The sequence below is a fragment of the Pleurodeles waltl genome, chromosome 7 (assembly GCF_031143425.1).
Source record: "Pleurodeles waltl isolate 20211129_DDA chromosome 7, aPleWal1.hap1.20221129, whole genome shotgun sequence".
NCBI classification, from domain to species: domain Eukaryota; kingdom Metazoa; phylum Chordata; class Amphibia; order Caudata; family Salamandridae; genus Pleurodeles; species Pleurodeles waltl.
Genome location: NC_090446.1, coordinates 764,594,535 through 764,611,996, shown reverse-complemented (window position 1 = coordinate 764,611,996; position 17,462 = coordinate 764,594,535). Strand labels below are relative to the sequence as shown.

The window sequence follows — 17,462 nt, the reverse complement described above, 5'->3', positions numbered from 1 at the left end:
CCATGTTCTTTTCCTTTGAACTATTAGAGGAAACTTCCAGCCAACATGTGTTTCGTCATTTGAAGTCATGGGTTTATATTGCCTAAATTGCGAAACATGTTGGCTTGAAGTTTCTGATGTGAAGAAGATTAAAGCGTGACAAACCCAAAGATTGTGTTTTGTGATTGGAATCCATACTGAAGGACATTTATTCTGTACATATGTAGTAATCATACATCTGTATAATACTTGTTTAATTTTTATATGATCGGGACACATGCACATTTCATGCTTCAGGTAGTACGAGTGCCAGTTGCAGATGTGTCAGGAGGATGGTCTGGGTTACTGAAAGAAAAATGAGGTGTTAAGTTATGTGGTACAGGACTGGAAACAGTGAAACACCTACTAATATAATGTGAGCATATGGATTACTCGTAGGATAAATGGATAACTCCAGTGTTAACCAGGATTTATAGAAATGACTGAAACAATGTATTGTTTGTTTTAATTAATTATTTGAGTAAAATGACTATTTACAAGTAATCCTGTACTGGTTTGCTTTTAAGAAGCTAGTGTTTTAGGTTTGTGTAAATTAACCCATTTTTTTAAATGAAAAATAAAAGCAATCTAGAAGTTCAAAAGTATGTAAATGTAGACTTGTCTTGGCATCTGGGTACTATCAGCAGAACTCCTGCATCTGAGATCTTTGCTGCACTTTATTTAAAATTAACCACTGTGTTTGGAAAGTCTTTTGAAACCTGATTACGTATCATCCTCAAAACCACTTCCTCTTAAATCAATGCAGGCATTATCGGAAGCGTTCTTCTTCACGAGGACGTTCAGGTAGCCGATCGAAAAGTCGCTCTCCAGCAGATAAAAGAGCAAAGCGAGGAGAAGAGCGTCGTTCCCGAAGCCGAGAGCGGGATCGCAGGAGGGAGAGGTCTCGCAGTAGGGAGAAGAGGAGATCTCGTTCAAGGGACAGGAAGCGCCTGAAGTAGGATTTCAGATACCTAAAGCATTTTGTTTCATGATTCTTTGATGCATGTTGCAACACAACAATATTGAAGGCAACAACGAAAATCCTCTGGTGTTCGGTTGTTTTTGATCTTATTTCAGCTCATGTGATTCAGTCTTAAGTTTTGTTAGGCCTAGTGGAGTGGAGTATAATCATTTATACATTGATTGTTTACACACTGTTTGTGTCAGCTGCTTAATGACATGCTTTTTAGAATGTAGGCTAGACTTTAATGACTTCACATAGTATATAGGCCTTAATTGACCAATTTTTCAATACTTACTATAATTCAGGTAGGTCTTGCCAAAATTGTGCTGTTTTAACTTTGATTGGCCTTAGACATGTCCTTCGCATTCTGAAATAATATTATTTCTTTGCAGTAGGAGATCAAGAAGCCGCGAAAGAGAGCGAAGCAGAGAAAGGAGAAGATCACGTAGTCGAGAACGAAGACGGTCCACAAGCAGAAACCGTGGCAGGCGATCTCGCTCTGTTAGCCCTGGCAAAAACAAGAAAACAGAAAGACGGTACACGTTTTACCATTGCAACTAAGTGTTTGAAGTTGTGCCTTCAAAAACAAATGGCTAACTTCCATTCTTTGACTACTCAACCCTGATACAGTATATATAGTCGGGCTGCTGGATAACCATTTTGTACTTCAGCAGTGACCGTTTCACTTCCCCTGAATATTGATCCAATATGGAAGAGTCACTTACAGGAATAATCCTTTTTTTAATTATTATAATGTAGCTAACTGTGAATAAACAAAAATGTCTAAAGGTGCCTTTTATAGTGAGTTAATACTTGAACCCAGGTGATAAATGAAGTGGGTGTCAGGAAAAATACGTGTTTCAGGACAGATTACTGGGAGAAGTGATTGGCTCCACCTTGAAATTTAGTCTGAAAGCAGACCCACCTCAGCATAAAAGGATCTTATCCGCTGAGGGTGCATCTTGGCTGTTGAAAGGCATATTACTGCTAACATAAGGGTTCTAATATATTTGTAATACATGTCCTTATTAGGTGTTCCATTTTCCAGGCTTAACAGCCAATTAATATATGAAATAGATAAACTATTGGCTTCTGAAATCACATATGTATGGCATATTACTTTGATACAACTGTCAGTGATAACATAAGGGAACTTAAGCAGAAGACAAAGTATTCCACCATGCAACACGTTAGCTTCACCTCTTACTCCTCAGTTATTGTGTAAGTAAACACCTCAGTAGTCCCCATCGAATTCCCGAAAGTCATCCCAACTCCACCATATCTTTTTATGCTTATTTGGGCATTCCCTGGACTTGTATATGAGGAGTTCCCGTGAGGTTCTTTTGCCCATGCTTCTTTTCCAGCGAGTCAGACTGGGAACTGTTGGGCTGCTCTATTCATGTGCAATGCATCTTTTGCCAAGTCGTATCTTTGAATTCTCGGTTCTCCCCAAATCCTTGTAAACTAGTATTTTAGAAAGGCAACCTTAGGATTCAGGTTGAAAGGTTGCTTTAGCCAATGCTGAAGCGTGTGGGCTGTTCTGTCCCAGCAGAGCCGGAGGACGAGGCGGGACCACACATATGAAGAAAGACTCCTGGTGTCAACTGGCACCAGAGCATTCCTTCCCTATGCATTTGCCAAAGTTTAACCAGGGTTAAATAAACACAGTGGAGATATTTAAACTAGATAAGTTGGAATCTCTCAGATATGGCTACCTCCCTGGGAGCCCTAAGTGCCCACGTCCATTTGTCATCTTCTGGATGGCCAATTTCATTTCCCCGAGCCTCTCAAAGCTCCTTAAATGTGCATAGGGAGTTTATGATAAGGATCAGGGAGAGATCAGATATGTTATCCCTAGTCGATAGTCGGGACCTGGTCAGTTTTGTTTTGAGAGGTATTTTCAGACAGGTAGTCCACTGTCGTCTGGTACAGGGTCGAGCGTGTGTTGGAGTGGCAGATAACGGTAAAATTGTGAGTGAAATAAACCATATCTCTCCTGCATGTCAGAAAAAGCTCTCACCACATCATCTTCCGGTAGGGACCCCCCCCCCCCCCCAAACAAATGTTCCAGTTCCTCAAAGCCCTCCAGTGCTGTAACATCAGAGACAACTGGGGCTGTCCAGAGCCGAGTCCGTTCCACACAATGTACTCCATACCTCCAATACCACTTTCGTAGCGGAGGGAATTTATTGCAAAGATTTTTTTCCCCTATAGGGTTGTGGTGGAAAATTTCCACCAGTAACCCACAGTGTGACTTCGTAAGCTGGGTACACTCTTGTACCCATTTAGCTGAGTATGTTCAGTCATTAATAATTATCAAGTGGGTGGCTTTGTGGTAAGGATTTCCGGATCTATCTTTCCCCCGTCAGTAGTCGATTTGTGGCTTTAGGCGAGTTGAACTTGAGTGCTGCCTCGCCCCCAAAAAGAGACGGGAGACATGATGTAAATGTAGTGAGAGACCTGCATTGGAGGGGAAGGAGTTAGTTTTTTAGAATATGTTGCATTTTTAGGAAGAAAAATAATTTTCAGTGCCTCCCTTCATAATATGGACAATGATAGGGTGTACCTTTGTGCCTCTGCCTGTAATTTCAAGGAGAGGTAGGTTATTGTCATTATGTGCAATTCTGCACTTGTAAGGTATAGTCATAGATATTTATTTAATACTGTTTGTGGTGACCTTTAGGACTGTGCGTTACACCGAAGAGCGGCCATAACACTGATGCTATCAGGAAAACAGACTAGTTGGTTTAAGACCCAAGAAAGTGCCGGTCAGCACCTGCATCTTTGTTGGGCCTGCTGACGCACCTTGTCCTTAGTAAGTAAACTTACAAGAGGATGCGTATAGGTCGATGAATCTTTTGGATTGCATAGGGTATCCGAGTCAAGTATAGCAAGTAAAAGAAAACTTCAACAATTCAATAAGTGATTGTAAGGAAATGCCTCCTTGGCATGGTTACCCCCTGACTTTTTGCCTTTGCTGATGCTATGTTTTGAATTGAAAGTGTGCTGAGGCCTGCTAACCAGGCCCCAGCACCAGTGTTCTTTCCCTAACCTGTACTTTTGATTCCACAATTGGCACACCCTGGCATCCAGGTAAGTCCCTTGTAACTGGTACCCCTGGTACCAAGGGCCCTGATGCCAGGGAAGGTCTCTAAGGGCTGCAGCATATCTTATGCCACCCTGGGGACCCCTCACTCAGCACAGACACACTGCTTACCAGCTTGTGTGTGCTGGTGAGAACAAAACGAGTAAGTCGACATGGCACTTCCCTCAGGGTGCCATGCCAACCTCACACTGCCTATGCAGTATAGATAAGTCACCCCTCTAGTAGGCCTTACAGCCCTAAGGCAGGGTGCACTATACCATAGGTGAGGGCACCAGTACATGAGTACTGTGCCCCTACAGTGTCTAAGCCAAACCTTAGACATTGTAAGTGCAGGGTAGCCATAAGAGTATATGGTCTGGGAGTCTGTCAAACATGGACTCCACAGCACCATAATGGCTACACTGAAAACTGGGAAGTTTGGTATCAAACTTCTCAGCACAATAAATGCACACTGATGCCAGTGTACATTTTATTGTGAAATACACCCCAGAGGGCACCTTAGAGGTGCCCCCTGAAACCTTAACCGACTATCTGTGTAGGCTGACTAGTTCCAGCAGCCTGCCACAACCGAGACATGTTGCTGGCCCCATGGGGAGAGTGCCTTTGTCACTCTGAGGCCAGTAACAAAGCCTGCACTGGGTGGAGATGCTAACACCTCCCCCAGGCAGGAGCTGTCACACCTGGCGGTGAGCCTCAAAGGCTCACCCCTTTGTGCCAGCACCGCAGGACACTCCAGCTAGTGGAGTTGCCCGCCCCCTCCGGCCACGGCCCCCACTTTTGGCGGCAAGGCCAGAGAAAATAATGATAATAACAAGGAGGAGTCACTGGCCAGTCAGGACAGCCCCTAAGGTGTCTTGAGCTGAAGTGACTCTAACTTTTAGAAATCCTCCATCTTGCAGATGGAGGATTCCCCAATAGGATTAGGGATGTGACCCCCTCCCCTTGGGAGGAGGCACAAAGAGGGTGTACCCACCCTCAGGGCTAGTAGCCATTGGCTACTAACCTCCCAGACCTAAACACGCCCTTAAATTTAGTATTTAAGGGCTCCCCTGAACCTAAGAATTTAGATTCCTGAAACTACAAGAAGAAGAAGACTGCTGAGCTGAAAAACCCCTGCAGAGGAAGAACAGAAGACACCAACTGCTTTGGCCCCAGTCCTACCGGCCTGTCTCCTGCCTTCCAAAGAACCCTGCTCCAGCGATGCTTTCCAAAGGACCAGCGACCTCTGAATCCTCAGAGGACTGCCCTGCTTCAAGCAAAACAAGGAACTCCTGAGGACAGCGGCCCTGCTCCAAAAGAACTGCAACTTTGTTTCAAGGAGCAGACTTAAAGACCCCTGCAACTCCCCGCAAGAAGCGTGAGACTTGCAACACTGCACCCGGCGACCCCGACTCGACTGGTGGAGAACCAACACCTCAGGGAGGACCCTCCGGCGACTCCGAGTCCGTGAGTAACCAAAGTTGTCCCCCCTGAGCCCCCACAGCGACGCCTGCAGAGGGAATCCCGAGGCACCCCCTGACCGCGACTGCCTGAACTCCAATTCCCGACGGCTGGAAAAGACCCTGCACCCGCAGCCCCCAGCACCTAAAGGAACGGAACTCCTGTGCAGGAGTGACCCCCAGGAGGCCCTCTCCCTTGCCCAGGTGGTGGCTACCCCGAGGAGCCCCCCCCTTGCCTGCCTGCGACGCTGAAGAGATCCCTTGATCTCTCATTGAAAACCATTGAAAACCCGACGCGTGTTTGCACACTGCACCCGGCCGCCCCTGCGCTGCTGAGGGTGTACTTTTTGTGCTGACTTGTGTCCCCCCCGGTGCCCTACAAAACCCCCCTGGCCTACCCTCCGAAGACACGGGTATTAACCTGCTGGTAGACCGGAACCGGGGCACCCCCTTCTCTCCATTGAAGCCTATGCGTTTTGGGCACCTCTTTGACCTCTGCACCTGACCGGCCCTGAGCTGCTGGTGTGGTAACTTTGGGGTTGCTCTGAACCCCCAACGGTGGGCTACCTTGGACCCAAACCCGAGACTTGTAAGTGATTTACTTACCTGACAAAACTAACAAAACTTACCTCCCCAGGAACTGTGAAAATTGCACTGTGTCCACTTTTAAAATAGCTTATTGTGTTTTATGTAAAAAGTATACATGCTAATGTAATGATTTAAAGTTCCTGAAGTACTTACCTGCAATACCTTTCAAATGAGATATTACATGTAGAATCTGAACCTGTGGTTCTTAAAATAAACTAAGAAAAGATATTTTTCTATACCAAAACCTATTGGCTGGATTTGTCTCTGAGTGTGTGTTCCTCATTTATTGCCTGTGTGTATGTACAACAAATGCTTAACACTACTCCTTTGATAAGCCTACTGCTCGACCACACTACCACAAAATAGAGCATTAGTATTATCTCTTTTTGCCACTATCTTACCTCTAAGGGGAACCCTTGGACTCTGTGCATACTATTCCTTACTTTGAAATAGTGCATACAGAGCCAACTTCCTACAGTGATCAACTCAAAAATCCATTAACTAATCTAGTCAGAAAAACCACCATGACTCATATAAGTTAGTTCGGTTTATTCCCTATTAGTTACAACTCTATTCATAAAACTTTTATTCAACCATATCATGATTACCAATTTACTTTATTACCAACATATAGCATAAATTCTTATCACTTGTTAATATGCGATCAACGTTAAACAAGCAAATAGCATTCATAATATATTGAATGATTCAGCAATATGTCAGTCACCCTAAGTCACCCCATGTCAGCCTGCCTATCCCGAATTAGCATCAGCATGTGGGTCTTCATGCTAAAACATTTTAGCCAAAAATCATTAATTTGGAAATAATCTATCTAAAAGAGGAAATGTTTTAAACAGCGCAGTTGGTACCTAGAAAGAAAAGCATTCATTAGTCAGTCAAGTTATAGCTACCTATCTAAGATAGATCAGCAACGAGTCAGACTTCGTCTCCGGGTCATTAGTCATAACAAAGGCTCAGGCTCACAGAAGCAAGCCCAAGTTTTCAGCTCTTCGGACAGCGTCTCCTGTCGTCATCAACTTTCGCCTCTCCGTTCTCTGTTCTGATTTTTCCCCTCATGTCATGACTTTTTATTAGGGTCTCTCAGTCCGTCCCACAAATTGCCCATTGGTCAACCTTATCATGGGTTATGACTCTAACCTATAATGTTTGTGTACCACTTGTCTACGTTATTTTGAGAGTCAAGTTCCATTAACATGATTGGTTCTTCTGTCGATGAGAACATCATCCGGTTCTTCAGGTAACAAAATTGTTGCTCCCAGCTCTTAGTCTGTAGCTCCATTGTTCAAGTCCTGGGAAAGTACATTTAGCCTACTCTACACATAATTGTATCAATTTGTTCTGATCGTCTCCTGTCCGCTGGTGAGTTTGCATTCTTCGCTTAGCAGAGCTCGTAGTTGAACTCTGTACGGTTCAAGGTTCTTCTCTCCAGTTCCAGTCTGCGGCAGCTCATCGCGTCTCCATGTTAAGCAGACAAGGCCTAGAGCTGGCTAGGCCTCTGGCTAAGCTAAGAACATATGGCATTATGAAACATAGATTATATAGTTAATTATGATATATTCATAAAAACTTTCAACATTTCACAGTATTTAGTACTTTTAGCACAGATGATGACCACTCCCCGTGGGCACATTTTGCACATTACACGTTATTTCATTTATTAATATCATTCTTTTCATTAGTATGTATACGCAAGTCATTAGCATATTCTCATATTAGCTTATCTACTCCAACAGGCCTGATTTCACTAGGTCACTAATAAAATAAAAGATCATCTGCTTTATCTTCCTAGTCCTCTGCCCACTTAAATGCTGCCACTTTTTTGGTCTGCCAGATGGCTGGAACCAGGGGTTATATCGTGGGTGTTAGTGGGCAGCCGTGCCGCACCCCTGTTTTAAGTGGCAAGGTTTGGGAAGTCTCCCTTCCAGTCTGGATCTGGACCTGGGCATAAGGCCGGTGTAGATGAAGCAGTTATAGGCTTGCAAGTGTGGCCTAAAGTGCAATGATGAAGGTTGAAAAGGTAGTCGCATGTTGCTGTTGATAGCTTTTTCATAGTCAGTCAACAGCAGTGTCAGCCCTTTTTTGAGGATGTGTTCCGTAGGTATGGTATTATGGGCCCACCTAATGTTGTGCTTGGCGGCCCAGTGTGGCATAAAGCTACTCTTGCCTGCATGTATTAGACTAGTGCAGCCCTGACTGCCCCTCAATAATAGTCTCCTGGGCCTTGCTGGGTCCCAAAAACTTACAAATCCATCTTCAGCTCCTGCTTTCATTTGCCAGTCCTTGTTGGTGATGTTACTGGTCACTGACCCTCCTGCTATCCTCCAACTGACGAGGGACAGCTTCTAGGCAACTCTGAGGATCTTCTGCAGCTCCTGGACCCCGCAGCTGGATTTCTTTTTTCACCAATCTGCAGGAACTTCACCTCTAGGAGGATGGGCATTGCCACCTGCACCAACTGGGCAGCTTTGAGGGTGATGGACTTCTACGTCCAGAATCCGTCCTTGGGTTCTAACGGCCTGGTCCACGGGTTGCGACAGCAGCTGGACATCTGAGGCTTCCATTGACTTCATCAAGGGTTTCTGACGTCCTTTCACCTCTATGCATCCGGGTCCCCTGGTGTAGGTACTCATGTCTCCTGGGTATCCTTGGGTGGGTACACTCTCCAACCTTCCTCCTGTCTTTGGATTTCCTCGGGGTCCACTGGGAAAGGTCTTGAAACACACATTCCAACCGTGACTTTCCTGTGTTAGTCTATTGGACGACCGGGTAGGTAACCACTCTGCACCCGGTCGCTGGGGAGACTTGCTGTACTTACCTCAGTTGTTTTTGTTTTTCCCCAGCCCCTAGCTAACTACCACACTTACCTTGATAGGGTTCACTATTTCATATTCCACTTATTTAGTATATGGTTTGACCTCACCCCCTAACCCCTTAAAAGGGCCCTCTACATTTCATGCCATTTCTGCTTGTTCTTTGGTGTGTGTATATATTGTGTGGAGATATCTCCAGAGAGAGAGACATACCAATGCTAGTCTATTAGTTAATGCTGTAATAAAGACTCCTTTATTTTTGCAACATGTGTTTGGTTCTGTCTTGTGTGGGAGTTAATGTTTGACTACTGTGGTATTGCAAGTGCTTTACATTCCTCCTGGGCATGCCTCAGCTGCTCACCTTCGATTCCCCTAGAGAGATTTCACTATCTGAACACCTAAACACTATCACAAAGGGTTGCCTGGACTCATACGGTGCCACACCATAGGTGTACACCATAAACTGAGCCAACGTCCTTCCCCCGTCAGTGGTGTTAACAGTATAGACATGATTGGCAGTTCATCTAGGCTTGAGCAACATAGCCAGTGTGTACCCTGGTTTGTCACCCTCCCTGTATTTCTTCGCTTGGGAGTGTTTACTCAGGAATTTCACTTCTCTGTCAGCTTCGTCCTGGAATTCCAATAGTAATGGATGCATGGAGTCCAAAAGTCTATGTCCCTGGACTTCTCATAAGGTACCAAGTTCTGTTTCTAACTGTTTAAGTCTGCCACAAATAGTTTTAAGGATACCATGTCCAGTGGCCTCTAATAACAACCTGCAAAGCCTCCCAGAAACTCGCAGCTGTAGAACTGAACCCTTAATTAAAGCCACACAGCCAGCATTTGCAGCCCAAAATATCTTATCAAGCAGGGTTCTAGGTTGAAGTCTCCATAACGGTCTGTGCACCCAAGTAATAGGCAAAGAAATCTGCATTACCACAGGGGTGTGGTCTGAGAGTGTTTTGGACAGATGCTTTACATCTTTCGTGCAAGTCACCACATTGCGGAAGCCCACCCAAAAGCCCAACCGGGATGAGGTGCATGAACTGAGGAGTGAAATATATATGCACGGGCCCCCCTGTGGAACACTCGCCAAATATCTACTGCATCAAACTGTGCCATGCCGGCAAGGATAGCCTCCCGGAAAAGATGAACTTCTTGACTACATCTAACGACTCATAAACCAGAAACCCAACTGCAGATTACAAACTGCCGTTTTCTGGAAAATCTCTGTTTGGCCTGCACACAGAGGGAGAAATGTTAAGGACGAAAAATGAGGCAGAAACCATAAAAGTAGTTGGTCTCCAGGAACAGAAGAAATTCTTCTGACAACAGTACAGATTCTGGGATACTAGGTTCTGTCAGCAGTGGTTTCAAACCCCTCACTGTTGTTTCTGATGCCCAGCCCCACACCTAATTTCCCCTAGAGGTTATACATGAGCAGTGTTCAAACGTCCCTATTTGCTAGTTGTCTTTTCAGGACTTAATATAACTTAATATTGTGTTATAGCTCTATACCCCCTGTTCTTGACTGAATGACTAACAGTCTGCCACTTCCACTAGATGGGATTACAATTAAAACATCAAACGATTTGCTTGCATAATTGTTCATTCAAAGCCCCCTTCTAGAAGCATAACTACGAGTGAGCTCTTTACAGTCAGAAATATTGCAAAACTTAGCTTAATTTTCAAAGTGATATTAGAGTCTTGACTGATTTACAACTTTTGTTGGCGAACTTTCTTTGTATCTTGGTTTTGGGAATCTAATACTATGTGTTTGTGTCTCTAAAAGTTGCTTACTCCTTTGGGTCTTATCTTTCTTTTCGTTCATGTTCTGTATTTCAGGTAATTGAATTTGGGAGAAGATAGTTTAGAAAAGTAATACTTTGTCTATCATGCTTTCAGATCAAAATCCAAAGAGAAAAACGATGGTGTGGATGCATCAAAGGAAAAGAAGAAAGATGAGAAAGATGAAGAAAAAGATAAGGAGAAAGAAAAAGATGAAAGTGTAAGAATGGTTTCAAGTGTTTTGTTTGTTTTTACTAGTATTGTGGCAAATTGTATGTTTTCATTGATTTATTTAACAGTCTTTACAGGTACTGATATAAACTCTTATTTAATATGTGTGTGTGTGTGTATATACATAAATATATATATATATATATATCTCAAACTCTTCTTGAGCAAAAACAGGCCGCATTCCATGTTAGCACAAAGTTACATTTTCTTCTACCTATTCCGATGGTTTATATTTATTTGTATTACTTTAGAATGTGTTAAGTGGGTAAATAAAAGTATTGTGGGGTCTTGGCTTGAAGCTGGAGATTTCCCAAGATCCCAGGGTGTTGACCTAGCGCCCGGGATGGCAGTCTATAATATTTGAGAGGCTGGAGTAGTTGAGGAAAGGGTTTATTATGATGTACAACATCTTATCAGTCATGAAAATAGCATGATTCCTTATTTCAGGCCGCCTCAGCTGTAATTTTGGTACAAGCCAAGCTGGATTTGCCCATGCTAAGTCGCCTATTGGTCTCTGCTTGCGGATGCTGGCCATGGTGTGGCCTCCCCATTAAACTGTTCTAAGTTTCTTCATCTTGGATCCCTCAAGTTTGGCCAACGCCCCATGTGGCGTCTCAGTGCCTGGTACCTCCAGTGTAAGACATTCGTGCAATCACTTTGCACTGAACTTCAAGCTTATTTCCACAAAAACGAGGGGTTTGTCGTGGGAGTTGGCACCTTCTGACCTGCTAGCAAGGCGACTATACGGGCCTCCCATAAACAGGTCAATAGGATCATCCCTGAAATTACAGGAAAAATGTGGTTGTCTGAGACATACTCTTCCTGAGATTGCGCCAGCCTTTGCCCACTACTATAGAATATTATATACGGCCCCTGTGGGTGAGGAAACGGTTTCTCTTACTCACTTCCTTGATACAGTCCATCTCCATAGCCTGACTCCTTCTGAATCTCACATACTTAATGAATCCTTTACGGCCGAAGAAGTCAGTGAAGTGCTGTCCGGTTTGGCATCTGGAAAAACTCGGGGCCTGGACGGCTGCCCTAAGGAATATTACACCACGGACTGAGACATGCTAACACTGTACATTCTGTCTCTCTGCAGAGAAGTTTGTTACAGTGGCTCGTTTCCCCTGGAACTGGACCTGGCCACCACTGTATTAATTACTAAGAAACAACTGTCCAATCACACTCCTTAACAGTGAAGTGAAATGTTTTGCCATTGTCCTTGTTATATTGATACCTGTAAGGAAATGCCTCCTTGGCATGGTTGCCCCCTGACTTTTTGTCTTTGCTGGTGCTATGTTTACAATTGAAAGTGTGCTGAGGCCTGCTAACCAGGCCCCAGCACCAGTGTTCTTTCCCTAACCTGTACTTTTGTATCCACAATTGGCAGACCCTGGCATCCAGATAAGTCCCTTGTAACTGGTACTTCTAGTACCAAGGGCCCTGATGCCAAGGAAGGTCTCTAAGGGCTGCAGCATGTCTTATGCCACCCTGGAGACCTCTCACTCAGCACAGACACACTGCTTGCCAGCTTGTGTGTGCTAGTGAGGACAAAACGAGTAAGTCGACATGGCACTCCCCTCAGGGTCAATCAAAAAAGGTTACACATGGTTCCATATTGTACTGTGGGTTTCAATCAAGTGAAGAGCTCGGTCCCCAGGTAGGAACCGAAGCTTCTCGAAGCAAGAACCCTCACTCACCATCCGGTGACATGCTTCATCATAGGGCCCGCTCCTCGTCAGGCCGGCACTGCAATGCCTGACGGGCCCCGCGAGGGGGCTCTTTGCCGGAGTTCTTTTGAGAATCAAAAATAGCCGGTCAAGAATAATGAAGTGAAGGATTGGTATATGAAAAAACGGTTAAAAATGCCTAGAGGTAACAACTAATAATATTTAATGCTCGTATCCATACCTCTGACAAGATTAAAAACCAAGAAAACGGGGAGTCAGTGGAATGATGACCACAAACCCCATTGAAATATAGGTAGGTATAATGATGTCTCTTAAAGAGAATTATAACAACTAAGAGACAGAGCACACAGGATCCCCTGTGTCACTCTACACAATTGGTCAACATGTTTCTCGCTTGTAACAGAAGAATTACCTTATGCGATTCATCAGGACCTAGTAACAAACCTAATCCTTTAAATCGTGGAAACTTCCACAAATATATAAATCATAGACCTATTGGAATATGAAAACAGAAAGAAAACCACAGTTAACATCATATAATTCATATCAAAAAACCAAATTCACAGTAATTTACATGGTGACGCCCCAAATTGAAGTGCAGATTCACACAAGTGCCATGTGGTCTAGGGACGTGTCTGGTGCAGGGAGGAATATAAAGCCAAATAGGTAAACAAACAAACATCTCTATTGCTTACCCTCTAAAAATAGGGGTAGGGCCGCATCGGGGGGTCCAGACCAAAAAGTTAACTCTGATCTATACATATATTTACATACAAAAGAGGGAACATAAGAACAGCTGTCACTATAAAGACAGGGGTATCACTTCCCTGGTTCTGTAGCATATTTTCTAAACAAATATTAAAATTTAGTATTTAAGGGCTACCCTGAACCCTAGAAAATTAGATTCCTGCAACTACAAGAAGAAGGACTGCCTAGCTGAAAACCCCTGCAGAGGAAGACCAGAAGACGACAACTGCCTTGGCTCCAGAAACTCACCGGCCTGTCTCCTGCCTTCCAAAGATCCTGCTCCAGCGACGCCTTCCAAAGGGACCAGCGACCTCGACATCCTCTGAGGACTGCCCCTGCTTCGAAAAGACAAGAAACTCCCGAGGACAGCGGACCTGCTCCAAGAAAGGCTGCAACTTTGTTTCCAGCAGCTTTGAAAGAACCCTGCAAGCTCCCCGCAAGAAGCGTGAGACTTGCAACACTGCACCCGGCGACCCCGACTCGGCTGGTGGAGATCCAACACCTCAGGAGGGACCCCAGGACTACTCTGATACTGTGAGTACCAAGACCTGTCCCCCCTGAGCCCCCACAGCGCCGCCTGCAGAGGGAATACCGAGGCTTCCCCTGACCGCGACTCTTTGAATCCAAAGTCCCGACGCCTGGGAGAGACCCTGCACCCGCAGCCCCCAGGACCTGAAGGACCGGACTTTCACTGGAGAAGTGACCCCCAGGAGTCCCTCTCCCTTGCCCAAGTGGAGGTTTCCCCGAGGAACCCCCCCCTTGCCTGCCTGCAGCGCTGAAGAGATCCCGAGATCTCTCATAGACTAACATTGCAAACCCGACGCCTGTTTCTACACTGCACCCGGCCGCCCCCGCGCTGCTGAGGGTGAAATTTCTGTGTGGGCTTGTGTCCCCCCCGGTGCCCTACAAAACCCCCCTGGTCTGCCCTCCGAAGACGCGGGTACTTACCTGCAAGCAGACCGGAACCGGGGCACCCCCTTCTCTCCATTCTAGCCTATGTGTTTTGGGCACCACTTTGAACTCTGCACCTGACCGGCCCTGAGCTGCTGGTGTGGTGACTTTGGGGTTGCTCTGAACCCCCAACGGTGGGCTACCTTGGACCAAGAACTAAGCCCTGTAAGTGTCTTACTTACCTGGTTAACCTAACAAATACTTACCTCCCCTAGGAACTGTGAAAATTGCACTAAGTGTCCACTTTTAAAACAGCTATTTGTGAATAACTTGAAAAGTATACATGCAATTTTGATGATTTGAAGTTCCTAAAGTACTTACCTGCAATACCTTTCGAATGAGATATTACATGTAGAATTTGAACCTGTGGTTCTTAAAATAAACTAAGAAAAGATATTTTTCTATACAAAAACCTATTGGCTGGATTTGTCTCTGAGTGTGTGTACCTCATTTATTGTCTATGTGTATGTACAACAAATGCTTAACACTACTCCTTGGATAAGCCTACTGCTCGACCACACTACCACAAAATAGAGCATTAGTATTATCTCTTTTTGCCACTATCTTACCTCTAAGGGGAACCCTTGGACTCTGTGCATACTATTCCTTACTTTGAAATAGTGCATACAGAGCCAACTTCCTACAATACCCCTGGACCAATGGGGTTTTAGGCTGTCCTGTAGCACGAGACACTGCCTCCGACTGCTTCTTGTGGCTCTAGCACACCGTCATTGGTTGCCTCACGACTTAGCACGACACGACATCGAATTTGAAAAGACTTTTGATACAGTGGACTGGGGACATCTTCAGTTGGTGCTGACCCTGGCTGGCTTCGGACCTCCGTTTTGTGGCATTGTTCGCGCAGTCTGTGCCAAGCCTGTGGCTCGAGTCCAGATTAGCGGGGTCCTCTTGGCACCTTTCCCATAGGACGTGGAACTAGACATTGTTATCTATCTCCTATTTCCCACTCCTCTTTGCCCTGACAGTTGAACATCGACCTGGGGCAATGGCCAAAAGGTTCTTCTATATCTTGTGAACCCTGCCATCAATGGTCCCTGATGTCTTCAGTTGCTGAAACGCTTTGAGACTGCCTCAGGTCCTAGGATGAGTCCCTCTAAATCTATACTGGTTCCTCTGGCCCCCATATAGAGATGTTTTAACTGGCAGATGAATATTCCTCTTGCTTAGCTTTATATACCTAGGCATGTGGGTCACTTTGCATCCGGAACTCACTTGGACTCTTAATCTCTAACCTTTAGTCCAAAAGGCTAAAACCGATCTCAGTAGATGGCAACCCCTTCCTTTAAACGTTATGGGGCATATTGCTCTCTACAAGATGGTAATTCTCCCACTGTTCCTATAAACTTTCCAGAATCTACTGCTTTCCTTGCCTCGGACGTGGTTTCGAGGCTTAAATAGCACTGCAATATTGTTTCTATGGCATGGGTCTCGACTGCGCCTGGCCCTCAAGCACTGTCAGCGAGGTCCCTATGATGGAAGCCTGGGAATGAAAAACCTTTATCTCTGCTACTTGGCTTCTCACCTTCTTATTATTCATGATTGTCACAATGGGAGATGGTCTGATCCTGTTTACCGACTATAACTGTCATTGTTGGGAGGGCAAATTCACACAACCGACACCCTCTCTGGCATGTCACCTGGTTAATGGAAGTGGTAGCGCTTCAAGGTTTCAGAGCCTGGGACCTTATTGGTATCACCCAGCTGGGAAATGTGTGGTCCGGGACACAGATATGTTCAGTTCATGACCTCCAAGACACCTATGCTCTTGCAAATACTCAATTATATACATACCTTCAAACTCACCATGCTCTTCACACTCATGTTACAGCATCTGAGGCTGTCCCAGAATGTAACCCCTTGGAAGCCAAATCTCTTATGAGTAACCTTGGTCACAGAGGAATCCCCTAGATTTATCGTACCCTGATAATCAATTAGCTCAATACGCTGCAGTCTTTCTGACCCTGGTATGAGTGTTGGGTCGGGCCTATGGAGGACAAAGATTGGCGTGATGCCCTGATGGCCCCTTGAGAGCTTATTATCTCCTCTTGACTATGGCTGGTACAAGCATATTACCTTTACTTTGCTTATCTCCGGTCCAAATGTACCCGGCGGTCCTTCACCCTAACTCTTCCTGTCTCCGTTGCACAATCGACCCAGCAGATTTCTATCACATGGTGTGGTCCTGTTCTGTGGTGATGGAATACTGGACCAGAGTTAACTGTGACCTATCAAAAGTTCTTGGGTGGGAGGTTTCCCATTCTCCCTGGTTGATATTGCTGGATGTGTTTGAGGGCTCGGGAGCATGAGGGCTGAGCGGTCATTTCTAGGTATGTCCCGCCTGATTGCTAAATAAAACATTGCTGCGTGCTGGCTGTCCTCTGATTCCCCCCCACTCTGTCGGGATGGACGTAAGGAGTGGATTGGTGTGCACAACAGGAACATGTGGTCTTGAAGCCAGGGACTGGCCTCGTAAAATTGGGAGGGTTTGGGAAAAGTGGTTTGGTGAATTCGCTTGAGACCATAATGGACATAGAATTTTGGATAGTGTCTATTATAATCATGACGTACTGCTTGAGAAATGAGGGTCTGTACAGTCAGTCTCTTTATTTGTATTGTGATGGTCAGTGCCTAGTGTTCATTGGTGCCATTTTCTTGTGGCTTAAAATTAATGAAATCTGTTTTCAAAAAAAAAAGAAACTGTATGAAAGTGCCTCTTTTTTTCATGGCTAACCTCCCCTCCACCTACCCCAACTTTATGCCTGATATCTAATGCTAACATGACTGTGTGTGTGTGCTGGGACCCTGCTAACCAGGCCCCAGCACCTGTGCTCTATTTCTAAACTGCCCCTTTGCTTCAGCAATTGGCACATACCTGGCACGCAGATGAATCCCTTGTAAAAGGTACCAGTGACACTAAGGGCCCTGTGGTCAGAGAGGGTTCCCAAGGGCTGCACCTTGTAAAATGCCACTTTAGGGAACCCCTCACCAAACATGCCCACTGCTATTGCAGATTGTGTGTGTTGGTGAGGAGAAAAATGTGAAGTCGACATGGCATTCCTCCCTGGGTACCGTGCCCAAAAACCA

At 45.2% G+C, this 17,462-nt stretch overlaps 1 protein-coding gene across 1 annotated transcript in view; it reads left to right on the top strand.

Moving 5' to 3' along the window:
* DDX46 (DEAD-box helicase 46) overlaps positions 1 to 17,462 on the top strand; it is a 669,293-nt gene that overhangs the window by 22,787 nt on the left and 629,044 nt on the right. The window contains exons 2-4 of the mRNA XM_069199247.1: positions 785 to 973; positions 1,375 to 1,518; positions 10,852 to 10,954. Of these exons, the coding sequence (XP_069055348.1) occupies positions 785 to 973; positions 1,375 to 1,518; positions 10,852 to 10,954 (436 nt within the window). The remainder of the gene's footprint in view (positions 1 to 784; positions 974 to 1,374; positions 1,519 to 10,851; positions 10,955 to 17,462) is intronic.